The sequence below is a fragment of the Gracilinanus agilis genome, chromosome 2 (assembly GCF_016433145.1).
Source record: "Gracilinanus agilis isolate LMUSP501 chromosome 2, AgileGrace, whole genome shotgun sequence".
Lineage (NCBI taxonomy): Eukaryota > Metazoa > Chordata > Mammalia > Didelphimorphia > Didelphidae > Gracilinanus > Gracilinanus agilis.
In genome coordinates, this window is record NC_058131.1 from 313851963 (window position 1) to 313873444 (window position 21482).

Here is a 21482-nt window from a genome sequence, read left to right on the forward strand (position 1 = left end):
CCTAAACTTTCTCAAGATTCCATGAAGATAGTGACCCCTAGTAAAGTACAACTTGGAGTAACAGTTCATAGGTAGTTCACAAGTGATTGTTTTTAGAAGAAGGATTGCCATAAATCAGGTAAGAAATGTCCTAGTTAAAATAGGTCCAAAGGCTTCCTTGGGGCAAAACTAACACTTCCTTCCCCTCAAAAAATGTATTTTGATTATCCCAATATTTGTAATCAGTAAGCATTTATTAAATACCTCCAGTGTGGCAGGCATTGTACTAAGTGCTAGGGAATCAAAGAAAATTTAAAATAATCTTCACCCTCAAAGAACTCACAATTAAAATGAGGAGCAAACATGCAAATAACTATGTAGGAATAAGATACATAAAGGATAAATTGGAGATGATCTCAGAGGAAGGTTCTTGCCTAAAGGAGACTGGGAAAAGTTTCTTGCAGAAAGAGATGTTAGCTAAGACTTAAAGGAAGTCTAGGAAACCAGAAGGTAGATTCTGGAGAGAGAATACCAGGCATGGGGGACAGGCAATGAAAATGCACATAGTTGGGAGATAGGACATATTAGATAAGAGCAGGAAGGCTGCTATCACTGGATCACAGTATGTGAAAGAGAGTAAGGTGTAAAAATCTAGAAAGATTGGGGAGGTCCAGGTAATAAAGGAGTTTAAAAACCAAACATTTACAAACCAAAGAGGAGATAGTGGTGAGTGACATGAAATGAAGAAGAGAGATTAAGAGAGTTTTTTGACAAAGGGCCTGTTTTTTCATAAAACATAGCAGGTTTCTCAGTTCATAGATTGGGATCAATAGAATTACATAAGGTTTGAGGAAGAATGAAAAGATTTGGAAAAGTTACTCTAGTGAGTGGAAAAAAAATTGATTTAAGGACATCTCAAGGCTTCCTAGCTTCAGGGAGGCCCAGTTCAAATTATAAAACATAAATTTGTGTTGGACCTAGTCAAACACAGTTTCATGATTTTCTCCAGTGTAATTCAGCTGCACATGAATAGGAATAAAAGCAGGATAACAGAAGTAATCCAAAGCTGAGGCACGGCAGGAAAAGATTGGTGATAAGAAAGCAAGGGACTCAAGAAAAGATTATACTGTATAGTCGAACTGGTTCACCAAAGGATCATTATGGAGAAGGGAGAAGAGTGTAACCTGTGCAGGGGTGCTGACCTAGGAAAGAACATGAAGGATAGGAAGTCAGAGCAAGGATGAAGGCTAGGATTTGGGGTCATGAGGCAGAAAGAAATATGGCATGATAAAAGATTATGATCAGATAAAGAAGTTTCCAGAGTACAGAACACTTGTGGGTATTAACAAGATAAAGGGTATGACCATCTCTGTGTAGCTGAATTGAAGTGAAGGAATTTATCATGGAAAATTAGCAAATTTAGGAACTGGAAAGTTAGAGTGCCTGAGGGAGTATCAGTATGTAGGTTGAAATCCCCTAGATTCAAGGTAGGAGTTGTGGAAGAGAGACTTTGAGCCAGTTGCTAAAGTATTTGGAAAAAAGGAGGTGGGGCAGCTGGGTAGCTCAGTGGATTGAGAGCCAGGCTTAGAGATGGGGGTCCTAGGTTCAAATCTGGCCTCAGACATTTCCTAGTTGTGTGACCCTGAGCAAGTCACTTAACCCCCATTGCCTAGCTCTTACCACACTTCTGTCCTGGAACCAATACACAGTATTGATTCTAAGATGGAAGGTAAGGGTTTTTTAAAAATTAAAATTAAAAAAATATAAATTAAAAAAAGGAGAATGTCCAAGAGTTTAAATTTTCATTGGGTAATTAATATAAATTGAATGAACCTCAGAAGACGAAAAGTTATCCCTTAATCACTGTCCCTTTATCTCCTTTTCCATCTTTTCCCCGGATTCCAAGTCCATTATTTGAAAGTTGGCAGAGCATTGTATTTATTATTATTATAATATTCATTTTCTTTTCTTGCTTTAGTGAATTTACTAAATTTTTTTTTCAGGCCTAATCAATAGTACTTTCTTTCAGACTTGGAGATTAGACCAGAAACCAAGAAGTTAACTGCAGAGCAAGTCTTTTTTGAAGAGGAATCATCCCAGAAGGTAGAATTTGAAAGATTTGCAAGTACCTGGCACTCTAAGCAAGATGAAATCTGGATATTTGGAGAACAGCTTGGGGTCCCACAAGAAATACATGAGGGATATATAAAGCAAATTAACATTTCCCAGAATAACATCTTACCTGAGAAGAAAGGCCCTGAATATAATCAGTTTAATCTTGACTCAATCCTTGTCACAGAGCAAAATGTTCCCACTAGAGAGAGGTACCATGAATATGATATATATGAAAAAACTTTTGAATATGATTCACACCTAATTAACCATCAGAAAATCTGTGTACCGAAGTCTTATGAGTGTACTGAATGTAGGAAAATTTTCAGTAAAAGTGCACTACTTGCACAACATTGGAGAGTCCATACTGGGGAGAAACCCTATAAATGTAGTGACTGTGAAAAAGCTTTCAGTAAGGCTACACTCCTTATACAACATCAGAGGATCCATACTGGAGAGAAACCTTATAAATGTAATGAATGTGGAAAAGCTTTCAGCCAAAGTATATGTCTTACTCGACATAAAAGAATTCATACTGGGGAAAAACCATATGAATGCAATGAATGTGGGAGAGCTTTTAGACTGCGTGGACACCTTACTCAACATCAGAGAATTCATACTGGAGAGAAACCATATAAATGTAGTGAATGTGAGAAAACTTTTAGTCAGAGTACAGACCGTACTCAACATGAAAGAATTCATACTGGAGAAAAGCCCTATAAATGTATCGAATGTGGGAAAGCCTTTAGATGTAGTACACATCTAACTCAGCATCAGAGAATTCATACTGGAGAGAAACCTTATGAATGCAGTGAATGCAGAAAAGCATTTTGTGATAGGTCATCCCTTAATAAACACCAGAGGATTCATACTGGAGAGAAACCTTATGAATGTAGTGAATGTGGGAAAGCCTTCATTCGAAGTTCAGACCTTACCCAACATTATAGAACTCATACTGGTGAGAAACCTTATGAATGTAATGAATGTGGAAAAGTCTTCAGCCTGCATGTACATCTTACTCGACATCAAAGAATCCATACAGGAGAGAAACCTTACAAATGTATTCAATGTGGGAATGCCTTCAGGCACAGTTCAGCCCTGGTCAGACACCTGAGACTTCATAGTGGAGAATAATCCTAGGAGTTTTATTAGCAAGTTTTTTGGACTTAACTCATATTCAGATACCCTGTGGTCATAATAGCACCAGCAATGATTTTGTTTGGTGTTCTTAAATGAGAAACATGCTGCTTCTTCCTCATCACTTTCCCCACTAAATATTTCTCCTATAATAGATTCCCTAGTTTTTACAAAGGGTTCTACATAATTTCACCCAATAGCAGTTCCTCTTAAAACCAATTTGCTTAGTGATTCATTTAAAACTAATTTGACTAAGTTTATGAAACATTTTACTAGGTAGTTTGCGGGGGAGGGTGGGGTTCCTACCTAATTTTTTTTTTTATTTGGGTCTCCTACTAACATTTTGAATTATTTTTTTGGTGAAGAAACACCAAAAATAATGTCTGAGTCTTTATAGGGTTAAGGAAGTTGATCATTAGATGTACTGACTTTAAGTGTTTGTTAAGGGCTTGTTCCTTAGCACTAGAATTGTATTGGTGTAGGGAGTGGACTTATTTCCACGTTTTCTTTAAAGATGCAAAAATCAGTTTATTTTTAAAATAAAAATCATCTTTAGACAAGTACACTTCATGAAGCAATCTATTGAGGCTTGGAAAATTGGTTTTGTATGCTGGTAAAAGGAATAGTGATAAAATAACAGCTTTGAAATAGAATAATAAATGTAGAGCTGGAAGGAACTTCAAAGGTCACCTCTTCTAACCCTCTTCTTTTGTTTTTGTTTGTTTCTTAAACCCTTACTTTTTGTCTTAAAATCAATTCTAAGACAGAAAGAGTAATAAGAGTTGGCAATTGGGGTTAAGTGACTTGCTCAGGGTCACACAGCTAGGAAGAGTCTAGGGCCACATTTGAACCTAGGACCTCCTATGTCCGTGTCTGGTTCTCTATCCACTGTGCTACGTAACTGTTTAACCCTTTTATTTTCTAGAGGAGGGAACAGGCCCAGGAAGGGGAAGTGGTTTCCCAGGGTCACACAAATAAAAAGCATCAAATGAGGGATATGAACCCAAGCCCTCTGACTAGTGTCGATGGCTTTTAAGAAAATAGCCTTTGAGAACAAAAGAAATGAATACTTAAAGGCAGTACTCATGGTTATGGCAGGTTATGTTACTGGAAGAAATGCCTTAAAAGTTCAGCTTGTCACATCTGCTTTTCATGTAAAAACAATAGGAATCACATTCCTGTCAACATCTTAGTGATCAATTTTTTATAGAAATGAGAACAAAAACTACAAATTGCCAGATTTTACTGGTAAAACTGAATGGTATCAAGCTTTATAAAGTATATAAATTGCTACAACAGGGCAATTCAACAACATAGTTAACATGTTTAATGATAGATCAGATTATATTATACCAAAAGTATATCTGACTTCTTCATAATTCCTGACTTACTTTGAATTGTAGCAAATTAGATGGGGGAAATCCTTCATTCATAAAATTCAGAAAGTTTCCTTTGGATTTTTACAGGCTCTTCTGGTAAAGGTTTTGAGAAATGTTTGGCCATTAAATGGCTTTCTAAGAGACTAATTCAGATATCTAATTGTTACACTGATCTTATTGTGAATTTTCCAATAGAAGAAACCATAGGAATTAAAAAGATCAGTGTGTTGAACATTTTGCTGTTTTATAACACAATGTTTCTTCTATTTTGGATCTACCATTTATTTCATCATTACTAATAACTTCAAATTGTACTTTAATGTTAGGTAGGGCACATTTGCCCTTGAAATAGATAAACCAGCCCTTGCTGGAACTGAATTTTTCCTTCTTTGGTGTTGAAATATAAAGGTAACCATCATAAGTTTGATAATGAATTCACAAAATGAAAAAAATCAATGTAAGGTATTGGGCAGAGCTTTAGATTTGAAGTTCAAATCTTTGGTCTGCTGCTTACTACCAAGGTGTTCTTAAACAAGTCACATTATGATGCTAAGTTTTGTCCTCATCCTTAAAATAAAGGTGTCAGACTAGATGATCACTGAGGCCCCTTTCAGGTCTAATCTATGATCCTTTTACCTTCCCACATAAGTATATCTTCCCCAATTTCCATAATCTAACCCATAATTCTGCATGCTGTCTTGGAATAGTGGATTGCAATTAGAACATCTGTTTTTCCTTATTTCCAGTAATTTTTGAGGATTCCATATGAGAAATGGTGAATTGTAAGACACTACCCAGTTACTTGGGGAGAAAATTATATGTTGATTTAATTGCTCTGTGTTCCTTGTGTTTGTGTTTGTATTTATATTTGAGTCTGTAATTTGTGTAAAATTTTATTTTTCCTGATTATTGGAAAAGTGAGATTTTTTTTTGCTATTTCTGTAATGCAATGTAATGAGAGATTTGCTGAGCCACAAGCCTAGATGGTCTACAAAGTCTAAGAAACTGATTTTATGCTTTGAGCGTCATTCAAATCCAGACCTAGAGATATATGGCAGTCTAAGCCCTAAAGATGCTACAGTTAGGAAGATTCAACTGAACAGATTATTTCATTTAAACTGAAGAATAGAGACTATGGGGCAAATGGCAAAGTAAACTTTCAGGGAGATATCTTCAACCAAAGGGTATTTGAGGCACAAGATCTGAAATCTGGAGCAAGAGGATAATTTAGGGATTTAGGAAGTAAATCTTAGTCAGAAATCAAAGAAGCAAAGCTCCATAGACAATGGCTATAGACCAGTGACTGCCTACCATAGATTAAAGTTTCAAACTATGAATAATCTAACTGTAGTAACATAAGGAGATACTGACCTGAGCCTTTTTTTTTTTTTCCCATTTACCAGCTGAGGAAGATAGGATTGGGTAGCCTTGAAGTGCTCTCATTTCTGGTGCTAAACATCTTGTTTTTGGGAGAATAACCACATGGAAGCAACATGGGGACATGGGAGGTGGGTGGAGACTCTGAAAGCACATCTCTCAAACCATGTTAAGCACATCAAAATTGATAGAGGAGACTGGTGTTTGGAGTTCAAGGTTGGAATGAAATGAGACACTTGGGGAACATAAATCAGTAAACAAAAGGTTAATAGCCATAGCATGGAAAAATACCCAACAAGGATAAGCACTTGTCTGAAGTACATGCATTCCACCTTGTCTCTACATAGAAATATATTTGATCAACAGGGCATGGTGTGGAAACTTTGGTAGAACAACCACCAAGTCTACAGGTGAAAAAGGAAGTCACATCAGCCATGGGCCAATCACCTCTCAGGTCAGTTTTCTGGCTTAATCTATCCTGTATGGCAGTCAGTCTGGTAGTTATTGGTCCTATAATACCTTGTTATGACAAGGAACTAAAGGTTTTCTACAAGATCTCTTGCCTCTTAAAAGGATATATCACTTTTATCTCTATAATGGGAAAAGTCTAGTATAGGCAGCACTGGGGCAGAAACTAAACTAGAAAGATAGAGGGTAAAAAAATCAACAACCCCTTAAAAGGGCAATCTAATAGGAAAGAATCTGAAAAATAGAAATCTCAGACCATGCTTTTCCACTTTGGGAGAACCAAGCCCTAGATTTAATGATCTGGTTTATGCTGCATATCTAGTCCACAGTGGTTTTCTCTGGTGAATAGCAAGAACAGCATCAGAGATATCAGAGCCACAGTACAGATGGTGATACACTTAGCCTAGTCATCAATTATCACAGATCAGGCTCATCTGTAGTAAGGTAGCTAGGAGGTCATTACTCTCTTGTATTTAGCCTGTCCAGATGTAAGCACTGATTCCGAGCCTGAGGGAACAGGGCTGGATGATCAACATTCTTTCTCCCTCCTGGGAAGCTTTTATCTTTTAGAGGCTTCTGCTAAGGGGTTGCCCCCTTCTTTTCCAGTGGGAAGAATAATTTCCACCTTCATTGAAGAATTAAGGATAAGCATTAAATTGGTTTAGGGATCTCCCTTTCTTCCAAGTAAATAGAAATTCATCATTATACAATTTCACCTCCCCAGATCTGTTAGGAATTCTTGCACTTCCCAACAATACCACATCTTGTGCCTTCAAACCCTTTCTGGAAAGGACTTGTATTAGCCGTCTTTGGGGACAGGAGAACTTACCATTTCCCAAGAGTTATGGAGCCTCCTGAGAAAGCAAGGGCCTTCAGGCTTGACCAACTACAGACCACAGAATAAGAAAGGGCCAGAGAGGGTCAACCAGAACAATGGCCAAAAGTGTTCCTATCAGGTGAGTCCTAGAAGTTGGATCTAAGAAACTGCAGAACTCAAGAGACTTTTTAAGGAAGCATTGATCCATTATGGCAATGGCTTCTGGAAAGTGAGACATGTAATTCCTGGTAATCAGGCATGATGGTCAAGTTCTTGATTAATAGGAGTAAATCTGTTTATGGTAGAAGAGGGCCAATTTGCTAGTTTAGGTCAAGGACCAAATGAATTTTCAAAAACAGACATTCTCCTCCTGAGTGTCAGAAGTTTGTTCTAGATTGTGTCCAGAATCATCTAGGTTCTTATCCACTGTATTTCCAAAAAGTTGTCTGAGCCGGACTGTGGCTTTTCTTAGATTTGATCTTCCAGTACCATAGGTAGCACTGGAGGAGGGGAAGAGCTACCTAATAAGGCCTCTCATCACTGTGGATTATCTGACCCAATCAATGTTATGTTATCAATATAGTGTGTACATGAATACAGTCAGCAAGTAGGGACTTTCAGGTCTCTACCCATGACTGGTAGTGAGGAAAGTTCAAATAGCACTTTAATAATACAATGAAGCTATATAACTGGATTCTTACCCAGATAAAAGCAAAGTGTTAATGAATAGTATCAGTTACAGGAATAGAAAGGGAAAAAAAGACATTAATGAGGACAACCCACTGGAACCATGGATAGGACAGGTACAACAAAAGAGCATGACAACTTCCACAGATCCTTATAGTTCATGCTAAGTTTCTGGGGGTAATCCACAGACTTGTTATAAAGGAAGTTAGCTTAACAAAATACTCTGACCTTCATTTTTGTAACTTGAGAGGAAATGGTTTACCTCTACTTGGGATAAGGTATCATTTGATATTTAAGTAGTCCTTGAGATGGCTTTGGCAATTCAAATGCTTTCCATTTGCTCTTATCCACAATGGCTACAATGGAGGTTGTTAAAAGGGCCCAGATAGGTACCAACTCCCAAGAGCCCATTATGTCCTTTCCCTTCGAGTTCTGCTGGAAGTCTTTTCATGGACTGGGAAACCCTAACAAGCCCATGGGGAGGGAGTCACCTGCTATGATAATAGGCTGTTACATGCCTAGCAGTCACTTATATACAAATAGGGCAGGAAGCCTTAAGGAGTGCCTTAGACTCAGGACTGAAGGGACTTTACAGCCCTTGGGCTGGATTTTTGTGATACTGTTTTACCTGAACCCTCATAGGCTGAGGATTGGTTTGCCTCTATGTCAATCCCATGTGTTAAGAGCCATATCCTTAGCTAAGAGGGTCAAGGGAGGGGTATTGCGGGAAGTTTGAGGAGAAACAAAAGCTGCTATGTAGACTGGCATAGCAATTTGATTAGAAAGTAGAATGATTGTCTTGCTATGGTGAGGGCCCCGTTGAGAGGAATTTATATATTTGTAGTATATTGGGGTTGATTTTCTAGTGACATTGTATAAAGCTCCATCTGAAGTGCTTCTTAAGATTATCACTTGAAAATCATTTTAGCTCACCTTTTTAAAAAGGTATTTAATACTAAGGTGGCATAGTAAGAAGTTAATATAAAACATATCCCCAAAAGTTTGTGAAAAATTCTTATGTAAATATAGAGAATTCTGGGAGAAGTAGGCTCAAGCTTATAGAGCAATTGTAGTAAAGGAGGAATTCACAGCTCTTAGTTGCTAGAAATATTTTTTTTTCCCTTTCATAGGATCCTCAAAAAATTCTCCTTTAAGCATGGTATAATTTTTTTGTTGAACTCCTTATAGAACTATGAAATCTGGGTCTGATGTGACCTTCCCAAAAGAGACAGCCATCAGCTGACACAGGGTGCTGCTAATGATGGGATGATGTGAAGTTTCAAATCTTCCAGACTTGATAGATTTCACAAGATCTTCCAGTGGCTAAGGAAGAAGCAAGGTAGAAAGGGAGATGATGCCCAAGGCTATAAAAAGGCTTCTCTCTCAAGTGCTAACTTAGAAGTTTTACTAGAGTTTATGGGGGTGTTTAGGAAGGATTAGCACCTCAGGTGTGAGGGCTTGCTGAGCCCTTTTCAGGGCTGCTCATGGCCCTTTCATGTCAAACTCAACTCTCACCTGTGGCTTCAAGAAATTATAGCATGTACAGCAGCCACATCCTAATCAAACCATCTCAGCAGCCGGGCTAAACCAGTTTGGGGCTAACAAGAGGCCTTAAGTCTTTGGTGAGTAATGGGGATGTCTACCCCAGGCAAGTGAAGACTTTCCCAGTATAATGGACAGATGGTCCCAAGGGCCACGAAGATGGCTGAAGGAGGTGCTATTGCGTACCTACAGCTCAATCAAACATCAAAGATACCGAGGTCTCCCACTGCATCCCAGATTCTTGTCCTGCCACTGGATTTCAGTGACTCTGAAAGGGAGAGTGAGGCCAACAGTTTTGTACAACTCTGCCTCATTTAAATCTTCCTCACACACAAGTCAAGACACCACCTAAGTGATGTCATTGGTTTTCTTCAGAAATGAAGGACAAACAACTGAAAAGCCCTACTAACTTGATAATTTATAGACAGTCCTGGAGGCACACACAAGTATTCAAATTCAGGACAATCGTTCCAGTCCCAATTACTTTTAGTACTTAGTTTGAAAGACTGATATTGATAGAACTCTTATCATATTAAGTGGAATGGGATCACATGAGGTGCCTTAACTGAGTAAATCAATCAATCCTACTCTTACTTGGAGGCGTTTTTTATGCCCCCACCCCCAGTTCATCAGCATCATTTGAATAAGAATATAGTTGTCAAGCCGGGGTCCTTCCCCTTTGTATGAACAACAATCCCAGCATTATACACTATAGGCACTTAATATTTTTGATATTATTTCAATAATATTTCCAACTTAACTATTTGCCTCAGTTCCTCATCTGTAAAAGGATCTAGAGAAGGAAATAGCAAATTACTCCAGTACCTTTGCCAAGAAAATTCCCAAATGGAGTCATGAAGAGTCAGACACAGCCAAAAGGACTTAACAAAAATGTTTTCATTAAATTTTAAGTTCATTTTAAGGGTACTAGTGGCACACTCAGTAGGGGCATGGTTCTAAAGTCAAGAAGACTTGAATTCAAATTCAGACCCCAAGTAAGTCTGTTGCCTTAGTTTCCTCAACTGAAAAATGGAGAACATAATAGCACCTACCTCAAAGAGTTGCTATTATTAAATAATATTGTCTAGCACATAATAGGCACTATATAAAAAGGCTTATCTCCTCTTCCCCTTAGCATGTGCTTTGTAAACCTTAAAGCACTATATAAAGGTTATGTTATCATTGGCAGTGACCTTATCTTATTCATCATTGTATTCTCCATAAATTAGCATAGATGTGATCTAGTACTGTTTTGAGTCATCTTTGTATTCAGTCAAAAGACCTAGATTCAAGCCTTTTGACACAGCAAAGCTGTATGGACTCCTCAATCTTGATTTCTTCTATAAAAAGAGTAATATTAATCTCTATTAATATTTTTACTAACATAGTGCTATTGAGAAGACCAAATGAGATAATAAACCACATGATACTTTTGGTAATCATAAACTGTTACATAACTGAGTTTTTATTATGCTAACCTATCCCACAAATATTTGTTGATCGAAGAATAAAAGACTCAAAATGGTTATTTTCTATTCCTCCTTGAGGAACAGGAAGAATAATGAAGGCTATAAGATATATATTAACCTATGTGCCCAGGACAGCATACATACTCAGTAATATTAGAACCTATTTAAATTGCAAAGGCTCCCTGATAGCATCTAAGACCTCAAAGTAGGGAAAAGTTCTGTGCAAAGAAATCTTTCCTAATCAATGATTGCAGTCTTGGTTTCTAATCTGATCAAAAAGGAAGGGGAATGGAATGCAATGGAAAAAGGAGCTGGACTGAATAGAAATGAAACATCTTCATATCATGATGGAATTCATGATGGGGATATCTGATAAGATTCAAAAGAAAACTCTGTTCTCTGGGTCTAAGCTCTCCTACTAATTAACTTCCTGGAGATCCCTCAGAAGACATTGTTAGGTTCTATTCTCCCCATGACATGGCCCCCTAAAGCTTGCTTTGGCTCCCAATATTCTTTAGGATAAAATAAATCACTGTACCAGATATGTAGTAAGAACTGTCATTAAAGTGCTTTGTGTAAGAAAATATTACCTTTCATCAATGTTGTGCCAAATATTGTCATATAAAACCAAACACCCAAGAGAAATGACATTTTTGTTATTCAGTTATTTTCAGTTATGCCCAATTATTCATGACCCCATTTTGGTTTTCTTGGCAATGATACTGAAGTTGTTTGCCATTTCCTTCTCCAGCTCATTTTACGGATGAGGAGACTAAGGCAAACAGGATTAAGTGACTTGTCCAGGGTCACACAGCTAAGTGTCTGAGGCCAGATTTGAACTCAGAAAGATGCTTCCTCTTGACTGCAGGCCTGGCACTCTATGTACTACACCACCTACCTGCCCCTAGAAAGGCCATAACCACACAAAAACTTCTGATCCTGATGCCTTTTTTCTAGTCAGTACACTGTGGAAGAGATATAGAATACCCATATGAATTTTCTCCCCAAGAAGTCTAGCTGACATACCCTTTTCAGGCGATTGGGCTTACCTTGGTTCTGAATTTCATTCCTCTAAAAGTCCAAAAAGTCTACAGGTACCCAAGTCAACCAGCCTGATTAATTCACTAGTAACTGGTATCAGCCTTTCTCACTCCTTAAATAAATTGTACTAGGGAATGTTACCCTGGCATATTCCAGCAATGGTAGTGACCTGTAGCTCAACCATCACAGTCAAAGCACTTTCCATTTTTATTGCTGATTAAATAAAAGATAGGGACTACAATTTCACTGGTACAGGTAACTGGATAAAGAAATTCCCTCTACTAATGCAGGTTATATAGCCTTTTCAAAATGTTGTGACTTTAATTACCAAGAAAATTTGTATTTCCATACAGATGACAGAACACAAAGATATTTCTTAGTGAAATTTTAAATCTTTCTCATAGAGCTTGCTTTTTAAAGTAATAATTTCTACATGTTATTTTCAAAAGTATTCTACTTATCTGTGCTGACTTTTGAACTGCCTTATGTTTTCTTCTGTGTGTTTTTTAAAATGTTATAATGGTTTTGTTTGTTTTTGCAAGACTCCTTTTCCCCTATTTTTCTCTACTCTCACCCCATTTTAAAAAGTGAGAGAGATGGGGGGGGGGATGGAACTTGCAACAAGCATTATCAGAGAAAATGAATCCACATAGTGGCAACATCCAAAAGCATCTATCTTCTTCTGCTTCTTGTGTCCATCATCTTTCTGTCAATACAGGAGTAGCATGCTTTGTCATAGGTCCTCTGGAGACATGGTTGGTCACTGTACTGATGACAGATCTTTCATTATTTTTTTTTTAATTTTAAACCCTTGTACTTCGGTGTATTGTCTTATAGATGGAAGATCGGTAGGCAATGGGGGTCAAGTGACTTGCCCAGGGTCACACAGCTGGGAAGTGTCTGAGGCCGGATTTGAACCTAGGACCTTCTGTCTCTAGGGCTGGCTCTCAATCCACTGAGCTACCCAGCTGCCCCTCTTTCATTATTTTTGAAAAAGTTCTCCAAACTTATTTTTCTTTACAATGTTGTTGTCTTTGTAGGAAATGTTGTTCTTTGCCCAAACTGCATCATTCACATTACCCAGGATTCTCTGAAATAATTTCCATCAGTTCTAAGAGCACAATAATATTTCATTACTTTCATATACCACAATTTGTTCATCTATTCCTCAATTATCTAATAAGCGATCTAGGGTAACTCCTTAGATTCTAGTTCTTTCCTTTTCTTTTAGTCTTCTCTCTTCCTTCTCCCCACATTTCAGGATCAGAAAGTTTATTTTGCTTGTGAGTATTAATAGCTATAATGATAATATAGCTAGCATTTATATAGTGCCTACTATGTGTCAAGTATTGTAGTAAGCAATTTATAAATATATATATATATATATTTTTTTTTTTAAGAAACCCTTACCTTCTGTTTTAGAATCAAATCTATGTATTGGTTCCAAGACAGAAGAATGGTAAGGGAAAGGCAATGAAGGTTAAGTAATTTGCCTAGGGTCACACAGCTAGAAAATGTCTGAGGTCACATTTGTACCCAGGGCCTCCCATCTCTAGGCTTGGCTCTCAATCCCTTATATTTTCTTGTATGATACTCACAACAACCCTGTGAGATAAATGCTATTATAATCTCTGTTTTATAGTTAAGGAAAATTGTGGCAAATAAAAATTTAAGCTAATAAGTATCTTAGGTCAGATTTTAACTTGGGTTTTCCTGACACCAGACTCAGCACTCTATCCATGAGGGCCATCTAGCTGCAGAATATGTTCCACCCTTCTTCAGTATTATCCTCCTTCTTTATCCTCCTTTTTCCTCATTTCCATATTGTTGGATGTATCTGTACACAAGACTATGTGTGTTCATCCTTCCTTTGCTTGCTTCAGTTAAAAGTGAGCTTCAACTGAAGCCTCTTTCCTCCACTATTTCCATCATGTCTATATAACATTTTTCATGCATCTTAGTTATGGAAATTTTAAGTTCTACCCCCTTATGTTCACTTTCCTTTCTCTTCAAACCCTCAGAGTACAACCAATTCGTCCCTAGGGCCTCTGTTTTTATTTCATTCCTTCAATGGCCTTTGAAGACATGAAGGCTCTGAAGAAATACTTGTTTCCTTTCCCTATTAGACTGTTAATATTACTTCATCATGATAGAACTCTTTCAAATTGCTTAAACAAATTAACCTTTCTAGATTTCGCTATTTGTATTTCCAGGTTCATAATCAATTCTTGTCTTTTCTACCAGAAACATTTAAAAGACCTTTATTGCATTAAAAATTCATGTTCTGTCTTATAGGCTTTTCAGGGTAAGTTATTTGTTATAAATCTATTATCCTTTGCCTTATGGAATACTCTACTCCAAATTCTTCTATTTATCTAAAAGCTACAAAGGACTTGTATAGCCCTGTGATTTCATGCTATTTTTTTCTTTGATATCAAAGCTCTGGATTTTGATTCCTGAGACTTGTTTTGTAGGTTGTTTATTTTTCAAGAGGCGATCAGTCAATTTTATCTTTCTTTTATGGTTCTAATAGATCTGAATAAGTCTCAGATTTTCACTTACAATTTCTTTTTTTTTTTTTTAAACCCATACCTTCCACCTTGGAGCCAATACTGTGCATTGGCTCCAAGGCAAAAGAGTGGTAAAGGCTAGGCAGTGGGGGTAAAGTGACTTTTCCAGGGTCACATGGCTGGGAAGTGTCTGAAGTCAAATTTGAACGTAGGACCTCCCGTCTCTAGGCCTGGCTCTCAATTCACTGAGCTACCCAGCTGCCCCCTTAATTTATAATTTCTTGAAATATAGTGGCTAGGCTTTTTACAGATCATCAAATCTTACATTTTCTATTAATCTTTTTTTCTCATATTTATTGCTATTTCATGAAGTCATTTGATTTCTACTTGATTTATTTTAATTTTCAGAAAATTCATTATTTGGGTGAAATTTTCCAGTTTTTGTTCTAAGCTATTTATCCACCTTCTAATTTTCTGGTCTAGAGCTTTTTTTTTTTCTTTTTTTTTTTTTTTAATCCTTACTGTGATAATTGGGTTAAGTCTACACTGCCCATCTTTAGATTTAATCACCAAAGGTGAGAGTACCTTTAATTCTAGGAGGTTCATAACCCATGTGTGCTAGAGTGGGTGACCGAATCAGAATCAACTGACTGCCCCCTAGGCAGAACTATGAGAATCCTCTATTGTGATTAGACATGCAAATTAGGAGGGAGGAACAGGAAGTGATGCATAAGTGACCCCTTTAAAAGGAGAAGGTCCTCAGTCAGCTGGGGTCTTTGGTGGAAGAGACCGTCTGGGGAAGGGCCTTATCTGGTTCATGGAGGAGTGCTGGAATGCTGAGACTCTGGTGGGACCTCTGACTGCTTCCCTATGAATTGTCACGTGGGTAAGTTAGGCTGACTTCCTTTCTCCTCCCTTGGCGTTTCTGGAAGCTCTACTCTCAAGGAGACCTTTCTTGCCTCTCTAATTGTAAAAGGCCTTGTGGCTAGAAGCCTTGTTTAATTAACCTCTGTGCCCCTCTGCTGGGGCCTCTAAATTCTTTACCTGGTCTGGGCCTCTGGTCCGGGCCAGAGTTTCTCTCTCTCAATTCCCTACCTTCAACCTTCCTAATTGTAAATAAATCTCCATAAAAGTCAATTTTGACTTGAGATTATTCTTAATTGAGGATTGATAATAGTTCAATCCTCTGGCAACCATCTTTTAATATATTGAATCCATAAAACCCCTTTTCCCCCCCTTATATTACCTTCTGTCTTGGAACCAATACAGAAGAGTGGTAAGGGCTAGTGTTATATTTAAAGGAGGTCATTAGTATCTATTTGAGGTAGTAGAAATGATGTACAGAGAGGATAAGATGGCACTTCTCCTTTATAACAGTTGCCCAGGCAGGATCCTTCAGGTCAAAGAGGTTTATCCCTTCAGGACCCACCTGGGGTTAATTGATATATTAATTGGGCTCTTTAGCTGGGATAATGTTGATATTCTGACTACGTTGACTCCTTTCCCAAAACAAGCTTTGAAACTGATTTAGGAAGGTACTTTAAACTTTATATATATATATATATATATATATATATATATATATAGTAAGAAGGATAAGGGTAAAGGACTGAGGTATTAGGAAACCATACTTTAATTGTTACTATTGAAACCCTAACTGCAGGCAAATGAAGAAACAATGTTAGCTTCCCTCTGGTTCAGCCTGGCCAGGGCTAAACCAGAATAGGTAAACTACTCCCGGGCCCTGGGAAGCCTAGATAATAACTAGATGATGAAACTCCTAATATCTAGGTGCAGTAGACACCGAGGTGATGGTCAAGTACAGGTTGATAATGGTATATGAAGGACAGGAGGAGCTTGCAGAGTGGTGTTTGCAACTCTCTCCCTCCCAGACCAGAATCCACACCGATCTCTAGCCTCAGAACAGGTAAAAGACCCAGAACTTCTCCTCAGGGTTCTCAACCGACCCCTCCTGCCTCTCCCAAGCCTCTCTGGGAACATTCTAACCAACTGACTTATCTGTCAATCATTGAATGAACTTCAAGCTCCCAGAGATTCAATATAACACTAGGCAATGGGAGTTAAGTGACTTATCCAGAGTCACACAGTTAGAAAGTATCTGAAGGCTGATTTCAATCTAGGACCTCCCATCACTAGGCCTGGCTCTCAATCCACTTTGCCTACCCAGCTGCTCCTAGAGCTTCAAAACAACAACAAAAAATCTCCATTTTTTTTCTAGGTCTTCATGTAGTCCTCATGGAAAAATCATTTTTTCCTTTTGAGTTCCTGCTTATGCAAGTTATACTCTTAAATGCCAACAGTAAGGGTCTTCTTGTTTTTGTATGGCCCTCAAAAACGGTTTTTTACATTTTAAATACTATAAAACTTTATTTAAAAATTTTAAAATACAATAAAACTTTATTTTAAATGTAATTACCATTCTAAACTCATAGGCTGCATAAATAGGAAGTAGTCCATGGGCTGTTTGCTTACTCCTGGTCTAAAGCATGAAGAAGTAAATGCCTTGCCCAATGTCATAGAACCAGTCGTGTCAAAAACAGAACTCAAACCCAGGCCTTCCTGGCTTCTCTTATCTTCCTGCACCATTCTGCTTCTCAAATTTATAAAAACAATATTCAGGGTTTAAGTATAGAGCATCAGAATTACTTCTAGGTAAAATCTAAACTCTCAAATACCCAGATTCTTCTACTGCAATGAAAAGGAAATTTTAAATGCCAGCTTTTAAACTCTAGAGTTATGGTATGCTACTTCTCTTAAGGATTCACAACTTCCCCATTGCCTTCAAGCCTTTTTCACCTGGCATTTTCCAACTTTTTAGTTATACTTCTGTAGAGAAATCACTGATCATGATCCTGTTCTTGCTAGAAAACTAGGAGAAAGCTTTCTTGGGCTGATGTTTCAAGCTGATCACCCAGGACCCTAGGGTCATATGTCTCTTTTGTTATCTCCTTTCAAGGGCTGACACTAGACCTAATATGGAAGTCCCCAATCAGAGTAACTATACCTGATATTTGTACAACTTACAAATCCACTGAGCTCTGAAGACCATCAAATCTCCTTGACCTCTTTTCTAGTCTGTCAATCAACAAGCATTTATCAGAACAGCTAAGTGGCAAAGCAGATAAGTCATTGGGCCTAGAGTCAGGAAAACTTGAGTCCAAATTGTGAAGGGAATTCTTTATTCTCTTTGTCTATTTTGAGTTAATCAACCAAGAAACCCCTATTTAACACTTTGTTAGCCATTAAGTAAGAGAATTCACAAGTCACTTAGAGAGTTCCACTCTTTTAACTCAATCAGTCAGAAACTTGTGAACCCCTTGATTACACCCTCATAGGATGAGAGGTGGATCCCACATACACTGCCCCCTGGGCAGTGCTAGGCAATTTGGAAACTGATTGGCCCCTATGAAGAGGGGAAGGGAAAGGAAGGAAGTGACCTGGAAAAAAGGAGTATAAAAAAATCCAGAACTTTTTGTCCTCATCACTTCTTCTTTGGAGGATTGCTCCTTGGGACTTCTTTGGACTTCTGGCTTGGAGAGATTCATGCCTTGGTGGCTCTGTGAGGAGACCCTCTCTGCTTGTTGGTGCTTCAGTGGGACACTCCCTTCAGCATGAGTTCTGTGGAGAGACTCTTTTCCTTGGATCCTGCAATCGGCTTGCCAGTGAGTGACTCGGCCTTCCAAGTGGAGACTGGAACTTTGTCAGGGTGCAAGCTGAATTTCATCAGATCAGCACTTAGGGTAGGCTAGGCAACTTCTTACTTCTTTCCCTCCTACATTTCATACTTCAATTCTTTTTCTTTCTTGTTACAAATAAAAGCTGCTAACAGTTGTTTTTTTTTTTTTCTTTTCTGGCTTAGGGATATTTTGAATACAGGGACCACAACATTGAATTTATAACTATTTTATTTAGTCAAAACTTCAATTTAACCCTTACATAATCCTGCCATAGACAATTACTAGCTATGTGATCTCAAGAAAGTCATTTAATCTCTGTTTGCTTCAGTTTCCTCAACTATAAAATGGGCATAATAACAGCACCTACACTGCAAAGCTGTAGTAGGAATCAAATAGATTATTTGTAAAGCATTTGGCACAGTGCCTGGTACATAGTAGGTACTATATAAATGCCTATTCCTTTCTCCTATTAATGACTTCTTTCATGCCAGGCTTCCTGCTAAGCACTAGGAATACAATGGTCAAAAAACAACCAAACCAAATAATCCCTTGTTCTCAAGCAGTTCACAATCGAATGACATGTACAAATGACATATATACAGGACAAATTGGAAGTGAAATCAGGGGGAATGGACTAGCATTAAAGGAGATCTGGAAAGGCTTGTGGTTATTTTAGAAGTGTTAAGGCACTAAGGAAAGGTTTTTTTAGTTAAGGAGTTAGGGGTTAGAGCTGTACTTTAGTAATATTATTTTAGCAGTTATGTGGGAGGATGGATTAGAGGCAAGAAAGGCTAGGGAGGGAGGCCTCATAAGGTGAATTAGGTGAGAAGTGATTGGCCTGAAATAGAGAGCTAAGTGAAGAAAAATGGGTGAGAGTGAAAGATAGCATAGAAACAGAAAAGAGCAAGACTTGGCACAGGGTTATAAGGGTGGATGGTTGCAGGAGAGAATGACGAATGTCTGATTTTGGAAAACTAGATAATTGCCTTTGATGTTGGTGCCCTATTGGGAAATTTAAAACAGTAGGGATTTGAAGTTGTATCTCTTGGGTTCTCTTTTGTCCCTAGAATATTTCTAGAAGTTTACACTTCATTTCTCCTTTTGGATACGCGATTACCTTTCCCCAAATCGGATTTCGTATGGTCAGGTCCTAAAGCCCCTTAAAAATACCTTCTTGGCCTCATCTCCCAAAAGTCAGTTCCATTTTCTGCCTTCTTCCAGGGATTGTTTCCTCAGCCTTCCCACGAGGGTGCAATTTCCCTTCAAGGTCCCACTTCCATTTCCGTTTCCTTTCAGGGAAGAGGGGAGGATGCCGATTTGGTTGCCATAGAGACGCACCAAGAAGTTGCTGAAAGCTGAATTGAGGTCAGAGAGAGACTGCATTCTGATTGGCGCAGACCATTAGCTTCCTCGCCCTTCCTCTGATTTAAGGTTTAGTACCAAGCTTAACTCTTGAGGTCTTTGTGCCCTCTGTCGGAAAACCCGACCAGTCTTTCTTGTGAAAGGAAAGGATGAGACGTGGCAGCATGAACTACTCCGCAGCCCCAGGAAAACGCAGAACAACCCACATCATTCTGGAAATTGTAGTCCTTTGGTTCCCCATGCGCACGCGCACTTTAGAAACTTGTCTGAGGATGCGCGCGCGTTCCCGTCGCCATGATTGGTTCTTCGCCCCAAACCAGTTCCTTATCCGAGGCCAGTCCGGGTCCCAGTGCCAGGTATTTAATGACCCGGCCTGATCCTTGACCCCGCCCCGAGCCAAAACTGGGCGGTTCTGGGAGGGATCAGAAATCGGGGGAGGGAGCGGGGCAAGTTTGTTTAAGAAGGAGAAAGCTGACTTGTGGGACCCACTCCCTTCCAGAAGCTGTTCGTCTTGTTCCGCTGAATCCTCAGTGTATAGGCTCTAAAACGGCCTAAACCTCGATTTCTTCCACCTTGTGTATATATATCACAGCAGCTAGCACGGAACCTTAAACACAGCTGGTGTCCATTTGATCTTCTCCATCTTTAGATTACCTTGTATTCACTTGTCTACCTAAATTGTACACCCTTCCCACCTTGCCCCTTGAGAATGTAATCTCTATGAGCCCTGGGACTGTCTCCTTTTTTGTATTTGTATACCTGGGACTTTGTATGTATAATAAGTGCTTTTTAAATGTTTATTGAATTAAATTAAGGCTTTTATGATGAAACTCAACATGTATCCATTGTGCCTATAAGCCTGGCCCTCTGACTTCAATAATATGTAGGAATTTGAGATTGATACTTTTGGTCTGCTAATTTTATCTTCTCTTTGTCTACAGTAGTCCTGCATAGAATCTGTAGTTACCTACCTGGCAGAGGAAGGGTTCCTGCTGACGACCTCAGCCCCTGAATGAAAATCTCAAATAAAGTGACTTTGCCTCTGAGGCCCTTAGGCCTTGGGAGAACAAAGAAAAATCAGGCCCAGAAGGAGACACACTTGGTTTTAAAACTTTGGCAAAAACTTCAAGAAGTGGTTGATCAATTTATAACCATCTTGCCTGGCTAAAGAGGACTGGAGTGAATTAAGAATATCTAAAGTAGGAAGTGTGACCTTCAAGGATCTGACCCAAATGCTTGGGGAGAAAGGTGAGGCTTAAAGAAACAGAGAAAAAATATGAATAAGCCAGAGAAAACATTAAAGACCATTTGCTAGGGCTTTGTCCCTATTGAAAAGTAAACATCCTTTTATCTGGAATTACCTTCGATTTTACAAAGTTTCTTCAGTAAAGGAAGTGCCATACTTCTTAGCTGTGGGATGGGAATAAAATTCACCTAGCATGAGAAGGGACCAAAAGAAGAGTATTCTAACATATTGTCATAAACCATATTCTGGGATAGTGCATGGCATAGGAAGAATGGGAATTTTCTGAGATTATGAATCTTGGAACAAAAGCATACGACCAAATACTGGAAATCATATTGGTAAAAGCTTTCCAAATTGATCTTCAACTGGTTTGGTTGATGTTGAGGTGGTCACTGAGACTATGATTTTAACACCTAATATCCTAGTATGACATTAGATCTGCATATTAGTTTGTGCATATTTGTTTGCTCTTGTTCCCCCCATTAGATTGCGAGTTCCTTGAGTCCAGGGACTTGTCTTTTACCCCTTTTGGTTTCCTTAGGACTAAGCACAATGTCTGGCACATAGTAGACAGTTAATAAAGAATAAGTGATTGATTGTCTGATTGACAGTATTATGAATCCATTCTGATCCTGACCACCAAATGAGAACTGCCGGG

At 38.5% G+C, this 21482-nt stretch overlaps 1 protein-coding gene across 1 annotated transcript in view; it reads left to right on the forward strand.

The window, feature by feature from the left end:
• LOC123233687 (zinc finger protein 850-like) overlaps positions 1-21482 on the forward strand; it is a 312250-nt gene that overhangs the window by 264496 nt on the left and 26272 nt on the right. Inside the window, exon 3 of the mRNA XM_044659746.1 lies at positions 2421-3176. Within this exon, the coding sequence (XP_044515681.1) occupies positions 2421-3176 (756 nt within the window). The remainder of the gene's footprint in view (positions 1-2420; positions 3177-21482) is intronic.